This window comes from Blennius ocellaris, assembly GCF_963422515.1.
Source record: "Blennius ocellaris genome assembly, contig: SCAFFOLD_120, whole genome shotgun sequence".
Lineage (NCBI taxonomy): Eukaryota > Metazoa > Chordata > Actinopteri > Blenniiformes > Blenniidae > Blennius > Blennius ocellaris.
Window position 1 is genome coordinate 103293 of NW_027662129.1, and position 10593 is coordinate 113885.

Here is a 10593-nt window from a genome sequence, read left to right on the forward strand (position 1 = left end):
TTAATGGACGCTGGCACTCATGAAATAACAAATGTATCTAAAACTGCATCGCCTGTTGTGGTTCTAACGTCTCTGTTCTTCACTGTGATTGGCCGGTACTAACATCAGACCACAGGGAACGTTTGGCTCACTCACGAGGAGATGGAGAGTTTGGCAGCCACGCCCCCCGCGGTTAGTCCCTCCCCCATACTTGGCCCCTCCCCCACAGTTAGTCCCCCACCCAATGGTTAGCGCCTTATCCAGAGTTAGGCCCTCCCCAACGCTTAGCCCCGTCCCACGATTTGTCCCTCCTTCATTGCTAGTCCCTCCCCCACAGTTGGTCCCTACCCAACTATTGACCCCTCCCCCAGTTAGTCCCTACCCAACTATTGACCCTTCCCCCACAGCTAGTCCCTACCCAACTATTGACCCCTCCCCCACAGTTAGTCCGCCACCCAATGGCTTTCCCTGGTTCACCTGACACCCACAGTTAGTTCTACCACAGTTAGCCCCTCCCCCACGGTTAGCCCCTCCCCCACAGTTAGCCCCCCCCTCACACAGTTAGCCCCTCCCCCACAGTTCCATTAGTGTGTGTTGGTATGTGTTAGGATGTGTGTTTGCATGTTAGCGTCTGTTATAGGTGTGTGTGTGTGTTTTAGCATGTGTGTGTGCACGTTGGTGTGTTAGCATGTGTTAGCCTGCGTGTTAGCATTAGCCTGAGTTGTTCCGGTGACGTTGGAGCTGCTCTCAGCTCCTCACTAACATGTGGCTCTTTGTCCTTCTCACCATGCTAACGCTAACATGCTAACACCAGGAGGACCAGGAGGGCAGCTGGGCCCAGGTTTGCACCCCCCTCACCCCCTCACCCCCTCACCCCCCCCCCCCCCCCCCAGCAGACTGTTTGTAGTCAGCTGAAGTAGAGAAGGTCCAGTTTAAAGTGAGAATCCAACATGAAGAGACGTTGCTAGTTTGTCTCCAGTGTGTCCTCCGGCTCCCCAGCAGACATCATCAACACGCCTCCGTTCCCGACCTCTGACCTCTGACCTCTCTGACCTCAGACGCTGGCCTACGGCGACATGAACCACGAGTGGATCGGGAACGAGTGGCTGCCCAGCCTGGGCCTGCCGCAGTACCGGTCCTACTTCATGGAGTCCCTGGTGGACGCCCGCATGCTGGACCACCTGACCAAGAAGGACCTGCGAGGACAGCTGAAGATGGTGGACAGCTTCCACCGGTGAGGAGGACGGAGTCATGTGACCTGCCCAGCCAGCCAACCAACGACCAATCAACCAATCAATCGGTTGGTCAGTCGGTCTGTAAATTCTAATAGTGTCCATCCGTCCGTCCGTCCACAGGAACAGTTTCCAGTGTGCTGTTATGTGTCTGAGGAGACTCAACTACGACCGGATGGAGCTGGAGAGGAGGAGGGAGGAGTCTCAGCTGGAGTTCCGAGGTGACTCTCACACACACACACACACACACACAGACGTGTCCTCTGGTCCTCACCCGTCCTCGTCCTCCCAGACGTCCTGGTGTGGAGTAACGAGCGAGTGGTCAGCTGGGTTCAGGGCCATCGGCCTCAAGGAGTTCAGCAGCAACCTGTACGAGAGCGGCGTCCACGGGGCGCTGCTCGCCCTGGACGACGCCTTCGACCACAACGCCCTGGCCCTGCTGCTGCAGATCCCCACGCAGAGCACACAGGTACCGTCGCTGCACCGGGTGCACACCGTCACTGAAACCAGGTGCACACTGTCTCTGCACCAGGTGCACACCGTCACTGAAACCAGGTGCACACCGTCACTGCACCAGGTGCACCGTCACTGCACCAGGTGCACACTGTCACTGCACCAGGTACACCGTCACTGCACCAGGTGCACACTGTCACTGCACCAGGTACACTGTTACTGACACCAGGTACACACTGTTACTGACATCAGGTGCACACCGTTACTGACACCAGGTGCACACCGTCACTGACACCAGGTGCACACCGTCACTGACACCAGGTACACACCGTCACTGCACCAGGTACACACCGTCACTGACACCAGGTGCACACCGTCACTGCACCAGGTGCACACCGTCACTGCACCAGGTGCACACCGTCACTGCACCGGATACACTCGCAGTGTTTACCTCATTGACGGTCGTCACTTTGAACAAGCAGTAATATTTAAATTTCTCCTCACTTATTTATTTGTATTTATGAGTTTATGTGGTAAGGACAGTGTATATTTGTATTTATGAGTTTATGTGGTAGGGACAGTGTATATTTGTATTTATGAGTTTATGTGGTAGGGACAGTGTATATTGATGAACATCTGAAAATATACCAGATTATAGCAAAAATGCTACTTTGCATGTCGTCCGTCGGCAGGAGACGAGATACAGGAAACATCAATAAATACATTAACAAACGTGACGCTGTATTGAAGCAGTGAAAAGTCGTGTCCTCTGGTCGTCCTGCTCTTATTGAACCGTGACGCTCCACTGCCCCCTGGTGGTCACACCAGGTGCAGACGCTCCTCTCAGCAGCAGAACGGAGGTTTACTGACGGCCGCTGGTTCCAGCAACTAATGACGCCTTACCGTACTGTACCTTACCGGACCGTACCTTACCGGACCGTACCTTACCGGACCGTACCGTACCTTACTGGACCATACCGTACCGTACCGTACCGTACCTTACTGGATCGTACCGTACTGTACCTTACCGGACCGTACCTTACCGGACCGTACCGTACCTTACTGGACCATACCGTACCGTACCGTACCTTACTGGATCGTACCGTACTGTACCTTACCAGACCGTACCATACCTTACTGGACCATACCTTACCGTACCTTACTGGACCGTACCGTACCTTACTGGACTGTACCGTACCATACCGTACCTTACTGGACCGCACCTTACCAGACGGTACCATACCGTACCTTACTGGACCGTACCTTACCGGATCGTACCTTACCAGACTGTACCGTATCGTACCTTACTGGACCGTACCTTACCAGACCGTACCCTTACCGGACCGTACCTTACCAGACTGTACCGTATCGTACCTTACTGGACCGTACCTTACCAGACCGTACCGTACCATACCTTACTGGACCGTACCGTACCGTACAATACTGGACCTTACCGTACCGTACCATATCGGACCCTACCAGACCGTACCTTACCTTACCGTACTGTACCGTACCGTACTTACTGGACCATACCTTACCGGACGTACCTTACCATACCGTACTTTACCATACCTGACCTTACCGACAGTACCTTACCGTACCGTACTTTACCATACCATACCTTACCGTACTGGACCATACCGTACCTTACTGGACCATACCGTACCGGACCGTACCATACCATACTGCACCATACCGGACCATACCGACCTTACCGGACCGTACCGGAACGTACCTTACCGGACCATACCGTACCGGACCGTACCATAACCGTACCGGACCAGACCGTACCTTACTGCAGTGAGATGCAGAGAACAGCTGCTAGAAGTTCAGGTTTCCTCCACAGAGGAAACATTGAACTGTGATGAGAGGATGAGGACGTCCAGGTTGGTGGTGGAGGGACAAGCTCTTCTTCTGCTGATTATGTCTCACTCCTTCTGCTCCTCCTCCTCTTCTCCTCCTCTTCTTCTCTTTTCAGGCCGAACCACCCTGGAAAATGAATACAACAGTCTGCTGGCCCTTGGCACGGAACGCAGGATGGAGGAGGTGAGTCTCTCTCTCTCTCTCTCTCTCTCTCTCTCTCATCTCTATCTCTCTCGTCTCTCTCTCTCTCTCTCTCTCTCTCTCTCTCTCTGTCTCTGTCTCTGTCTCTGTCTCTCTCTGTCTCTGACACGAGGACGTCTTGTGTCCTCCAGGACGATGAGAAGAACTTCGCAGAGCTCCGTCATGGAGGAAGAAGTTCAGGCCCAAAGACATGAGGGGGGGGTCCCTGGGGGGCTCCCTGGGGGGGTCCGACACGCTGCCCGCCAGCTTCAGGGTGACCAGCAGCCCCTCCCCCTCCCCCTCCCCCTCCCCCTCCCCCGCCAGCCAGCCAAAGAGGAGCCCCGTGGACGGTGAGAGCCTGCTCCGCTCTGATTGGCTGCTGTGTGATGATGATGAGCTTTGACTAACAGCATGTCTGCATGTGTCTGCCCCCCCCCATGTGGTCTGTCCCCCCCCATGTGGTCTGTCCCCCCCTCTGGTCTGTCCCCCCCGTGTCTGTCCCCCCCATGTGGTCTGTCCCCCCCTCTGGTCTGTCCCCCCCGTGGTCTGTCCCCCATGTGGTCTGTCCCCCCTCTGGTCTGTCCCCCCCTCTGGCTGTCCCCCCCTCTGGTCTGTCCCCCATGTGGTCTGTCCCCCCCTCTGGTCTGTCCCCCATGTGGTCTGTCCCCCCCTCTGGTCTGTCCCCCCCGTGGTCTGTCCCCCATGTGGTCTGTCCCCCCCTCTGGTCTGTCCCCCATGTGGTCTGTCCCCCCCTCTGGTCTGTCCCCCCCTCTGGTCTGTCCCTCCCTGTGGTCTGCCCCCCCGTGGTCTGTCCCCCCCCATGTGGTCTGTCCCCCCCTCTGGTCTGTCCCCCATGTGGTCTGTCCCCCCCCATGTGGTCTGTCCCCTCCATGTGGTCTGTCCCCCCCTCTGGTCTGTCCCTCCCTGCCAACAGGGACTCAGTCCCTCCAGAGGCTGGACTCTGCCACAGTCAGGACCCCAGAGGCTGGACCTCTGCCACAGTCAGGACCTACTCATGTTGACACAACCTGGTAAGAAGCAGCACTCACCTGGTCCCTACCTGGTCCTACCTGGTCCCTACCTGGTCCCTACCTGGTCCTACCTGGTCCCTACCTGGTCCCTACCTGGTCCTACCTGGCCCTACCTGGTCCCTACCTGGTCCCTACCTGGTCCCTACCTGGTCCTACCTGGTCCTACCTGGTCCCTACCTGGTCCCTACCTGGTCCTACCTGGTCCCTACCTGGTCCCTACCTGGTCCTACCCGGTCCTACCCGGTCCTACCTGGTCCCTACCTGGTCCTACCTGGTCCTAACCTGGTCCCTACCTGGTCCTACCTGGTCCTACCCGGTCCTACCCGGTCCTACCTGGTCCCTACCCGGTTCCCTACCCGGTCCTACCCGGTCCTACCTGGGTCCTACCTGGGTCCCTACCTGGTCCCTACCCGGTCCTACCTGGTCCCTACCTGGTCCCTACCTGGTCCCTGCAGTGTTTAGCTCCTCCCACTTCAACACACCTGATCGTAATGAGGGCTGTTATTGGTCTATTTCACCTTGGTGATGACATCATCATTAGATTCAGGTGACGCAGGGTGATGACATCATTAGATCCAGGTGCCATTAGTGCTATCTAGTACTAACTAGTACTAACTTCTACAGTTTTAGTAGAAGCATCAGTAGAGATAGTACTAGTACTATCTAGTAGTAGTGCTAGATAGTAACTAGTACTAGTACTAACTAGTAAGAATGTACTAGCTAATACTAGTACTAGATAGTACTAGTACTAACTAGTACTAGTACTATCTAATAGTACTAGTTAGTACTATATAGTACTAACTAGTACTAGTACTATCTCTACTGATGCTTCTACTAAAACTGTAGAAGTTAGTACTAGTTAGTACTAGATAGCACTAACTATTACTAGTACTATCTCTACTGATGCTTCTACTAAAACTCATGATGGAAAAATTAGTCTAAGTAACTAGATACAGTTACTACAAACTAAATTCACCAGGGATGCACCTGTACTGCTTTTAATGTAAGAGTACTGCTACTAGCTACTTACTGGTTGATTACTGCTACTAGCTACTTACCGAGTACTCCCTTTACCAACTGCTACTCCAGATACAAGCGATACACGGACTCGTACCTCCACTGTGTCCACGCCACGTCCAGTTCACCTCTGCTTCTACGTTAGCATGTAGCATGTAGCATCTGAAACTCCTTAGCATGTAGCATGTAGCAGGTGTCGGAGTGAAACTACTGAGTGACGTCGGCTGAGCTCTTGCTGGGGACGTTCCCACGTTCTAGATTTACCTGGAACCTACTTTACTTCCATCATAGTTCAGTCTTTGACGAAATGAAGCTCCGCCCCTCAGACCTCCTAAAGAAGCTCCGCCCCCAAACCTCCTAAAGAAGCTCCGCCCCTCAGACCCTCCTAATGAAGCTCCGCCCCTCAGACCTCCTAAAGAAGCTCCGCCCCTCAGGACCTCACTCTGTTTACTTGCCAGAGAGGAGGCGCAGTACTGAGCAGACCTGCTCCTCCTCCTCCTCCTCCTCCTCCCTGAGGCTGGAGTAACTGTTCTGTTAGTAATAGTACTCAGTTACAGTAACTAGTTACTCTCCTACTCATTGTGGAGCTGCTGACGTTTCGTCTTCCTCAACTTCCTGCTTCAATAACGCACGTTTCACGCCTCCTCTCTCCTTCTGCTCCTCTTCTGCTCCTCCATCTCTCCTCCATCTCCTCTCCTCCTGCTCCTCCTCTTCTCCTGCTTCTCCTCTCCTTCTGCTCCTCCTCTTCTGCTCCTCCTCTCCTCTCTCCTTCTGCTCCTCCTCTTCTGCTCCTCCTCTCTCCTTCTGCTCCTCCTCTCCTCTCTCCTTCTGCTCCTCCTCTTCTGCTCCTCCTCTCTCCTTCTGCTCCTCCTCTCCTCTCTCCTTCTGCTCCTCCTCTTCTGCTCCTCCTCTCTCCTTCTGCTCCTCCATCTCTCCTGCTTCTCCTCTCCTCCTGCTCCTCCTCTTCTCCTGCTTCTCCTCTCCTTCTGCTCCTCCTCTTCTGCTCCTCCTCTCTCCTTCTGCTCCTCCTCTTCTCCTCCTCTCTCCTCCTCCCATCTCAGTTTATCCTCATTATTTCTATAGGTAACGGCTGCTGGGAGGAGGAGGTGCAGGAGGAGGTGCAGAAGGATTTTCCTGCCTTCAGGACTCGGATGATGAACTGAATGAAAACTGAAGGTCTCCGTGTCCCTGCAGGACATTGTCTCCGTCTGTCTCTCTCTCTCTCTCTCTCTTGTCTCTCTCTCTCTCTCTCTCTCTCTCTCTCTCTCTCTCTCTCTCTCTCTCTCTGTCTCTCTCTCTCTCTCTCTCTCTCTCTCTCTCTCTCTCTCCTTCTCTCTCTCTCTCTCTCTCTCTGTCTCTCTGTCCCTCTGGACACGTTGGGACATCTCGTCTCCTGGACTCGTCTCTCAGTAGCTGATGTTTGTATCTTTCTACCAGCAGACGTTTTGTCTCTTTTATAATCTTTGACCAGAAAATCTAATCAACTTTTAATAAGAAGTAACTTAATCTCCTTTTTAAGTGTGTGTGTGTGTGTGTGTGTGTGTGTGTGTGTGTGTGTGTGTGTGTGTGTGTGTGTGTGTGTGTGTGTGTGTGTGTGTGTGTGTGTGTGTGTGTGTGTGTGTGTGTGTGTGTGTGTGTGTGTGTGTGTGTGTGTGTGTGTGTGTGTGTGTGTGTGTGTGTGCGTGCGTGTGCGTGTGTGCGCGTTTTTATCTCCTTTGATGTTTTTCCATATCTGAGATACCAAAATAAAGTTCTTGAATTTCAGAATAAAGCCATATCACTAGTTGATGGGGTAGCGCGCTAGCCAGTTAGCGTGCTAACTAGTTAGCACGCTAACTGCAAGACCTCCAGCAACAAACAGAAGTTAAAAAAGTCAAATAGTTTTTTTTCTTCGAGGGTCTTGAAGGACCTTCCAGGGTCTTAAAAGACCTTGCAGGGTCTTGAAGGTGCTTTTAAGGGTCTTGATGGACCTTCCAGGGTCTTGAAGGACCTTCCAGGGTCGTGGTACCACCTTGTACCACACGATGGCGCCGTGAGTCGACCAGGGAAGGATCCGGGGCTGACTGAAGGGTTCTAGTGTCCAGTGGGGGGGGCAGCACTGGGTCGGTTCTAGTGTTCTAGAGGGGGACGGCCTCCTGCTGGCCGCCGCTGGTACTACCAGTCTGTGACTCGCTGGTACTACCAGTCTGAGTTCCCCGCGAGTCCTCCAGGTGATTCCAGGTCTTTCAGTTCCCTCACGGCGCCACCTGGTGGTAGAATGTGGTTCTGCTGCACGCGCGCCCCCCCCCCCCCCCCCCAGCTAGCGGTTAGCGCCACCCGTTTGAACCCTCCCCTCCCCGATATTTGATTCTTTACGTACCGTACCTTTAAGACTAACGCGTGTGGAGCTTTGCACGCGTGCAGAACCTCCGATGGACCAAGTTGAAGAGACCATCGTGTCTCTTCGTATTTATTGCCCCCCCCAGGTGTGTTTGGCCCGCCCCCTGCCCCCAGGTGTGTCTGGCCCCGCCCCCGGTGTGTTTGGCCCCGCCCCCCGGTGTGTTTGGCCCCGCCCCCTTTCACGTTTCTCTTTGTGATTTCGTGTTTCTGCACAAAACGAATCTCTGAGCTGTTTTTTCCTTCTGTAACCTGATGTACAGTCGAGTACTTAAAACTATTTTTATCACAGTATTATTTATTGCCTACTTTCAATAAAATACTGAAACCTATTTTCCACCGCAGAGAAACTTTGTTTGTTTGTTTGTTTGTTTGGACGTTGCTCTGCTCAGATTGACTATATTTACTATGCACACAGTGGAATCTTTACCATTTGAGCTTTTTTTATATTTTGGTCGTAACGTAGAGAAAAAACTTGTTTTTCCTCATATTTATGTTGTAATTTTTGTTGTTTTTGTTTCTGATCAGGTTTTTGTATTGATCAGTGTGTACTCTCTCCACATATCAATCAAACTAATAAAGTTATACAATTAGTTTAAAAAGTCTCTTTTAATGTAAATTTCTGGGATTGTCTGTTATATATTTTTATATATTTACACAAGATATAAGGGAGGGGTTAGATAAAGACATGGGGGGAGGGGGAGGGACATTTAACTCAACTGGGGTCAAACCACCTGTAGAGGGGGTAAGAGGAGGGGCAGAGGGTAAAAACTACCGAGATAAAAATATGTAAAAAGTATATCAGTAATATTCAGTAATGTTTTAGAACAGTAATATTATAGAACAGTAATATTATATATCAGTTATATTCTATTTCAGTAATCTTCAGTAATATTCTATATCAGTTATATTCAGTAATATATATCAGTAGTATTCTATTTCAGTAATATTCTATATCAGTTGTAATATATATCAGTAATCTTCAGTAATGTTATATTCAGTAATATATATCAGTAATATTCTATTTCAGTAATGTTCTATATCGGTAATATTCTATATCAGTAATCTTCAGTAATGTATATCAGTAATGTATATATCAGTTATATATATCAGTAATGTATATATCAGTTATATATATCAGTAATGTATATCAGTAATGTATATCAGTTATATATATCAGTAATGTATATCAGTAATGTATATCAGTTATATATATCAGTAATGTATATATCAGTAATGTATATCAGTAATGTATATATCAGTTATATATATCAGTAATGTATATATCAGTAATATATATCAGTAATGTATATATCAGTTATATATATCAGTAATGTATATCAGTAATGTATATCAGTTATATATATCAGTAATGTATATATCAGTAATGTATATCAGTAATGTATATATCAGCTATATATATCAGTAATGTATATATCAGTAATGTATATCAGTAATGTATATATCAGTTATATATATCAGTAATGTATATATCAGTAATATATATCAGTAATGTATATCAGTAATGTATATATCAGTTATATATATCAGTAATGTATATATCAGTAATGTATATATCAGTAATGTATATCAGTAATGTATATCAGTTATATTATATATCAGTAATATTCTATATCAGTAATGTTCAGTAATGTTATATTCAGTAATGTATATCAGTAATATATATCAGTAATGTATATCAGTAATATATATCAGTAATATATATCACTACGTCACGTTTCACCGTCTTTCTTTTCGATCCGACGGAAATTCCCGGACATTCCCGAACCCGCCCCCTCGTGACGTCAGCAGTGAGGATCCAGGGAGAGCCGGAAGTGCCGCGGAGCCTCATTCCTCCACCAGACCTCCTCCCGAGCCTCCTCCCGAGCCTCCTCCCGGACCTCCTCCCGGACCTGTGTGGACCCGCACGGTGAGTCTGACCCCCCGGCAGGGACGCCGAGCCGCGGCCTCCTCCCGCCGGAGCCTCGCTGCTCCTGGAGGAGGCGCCGTTAGCCTCCGCGGCTAAAGCTAAGCGGAGCAGGAAGTGGATCCAGGAGGAGCAGCCCCGCATTCCTGCGGCTCCTGACGGCTCCCAGCGGGGGGGCCGGGGGTCTGGAGGCCCGGGGCCTGGGGGCCCGGCCCCCCTTAATGACACGTTAACAGAGACCAGGAGGAGCAGGCACCTCCTCTGCTCCTGCTCCTCCTGCTCCTCCTCTTCTGACAAACGACGTGGAAAGTCTGAACCTTCATGTTTGGTTCGTGTTTGAGGAGGAGTCTTCTCCTGCAGGAGGTGAAGACTCCTCCTCGGTTCTCCTCCTGCAGGAGTAATCTTCACCTCCTGCAGGAGTAACCTCCTCCTCCTCCTCCTCCTCTTCCTCTGTTCCAGAGTTAGTGAAGATGTGGAAGGCAGCAGCAGGACAGTCGGTCCAGGTGACGGTGGACGAAGGAGGAGACGACTGGGA

General features: G+C 50.6%; 2 protein-coding genes across 2 annotated transcripts in view; both read left to right on the forward strand.

Moving 5' to 3' along the window:
- The window catches only part of LOC308148251 (liprin-alpha-1-like), a gene marked incomplete at both ends in the record, with an annotated part of 19648 nt that extends 17092 nt beyond the window's left edge, over positions 1 to 2556 (forward strand). The window contains 5 exon segments of the mRNA XM_080521699.1: positions 1038 to 1213; positions 1335 to 1432; positions 1504 to 1547; positions 1549 to 1766; positions 2499 to 2556. Of these exon segments, the coding sequence (XP_080377825.1) occupies positions 1038 to 1213; positions 1335 to 1432; positions 1504 to 1547; positions 1549 to 1766; positions 2499 to 2556 (594 nt within the window).
- A 1031-nt stretch (positions 2557 to 3587) lies between these two features.
- On the forward strand, positions 3588 to 4694 carry LOC308148253 (liprin-alpha-1-like; the record flags this gene model as incomplete). Its single annotated transcript, XM_080521700.1, is given in 4 exon segments — positions 3588 to 3710; positions 3860 to 3875; positions 3878 to 4057; positions 4642 to 4694. Coding segments are annotated over 4 exon segments (372 nt in total), but the record flags the coding sequence as incomplete, so codon positions are not given.
- Between the last annotated feature and the right edge of the window lie 5899 nt (positions 4695 to 10593).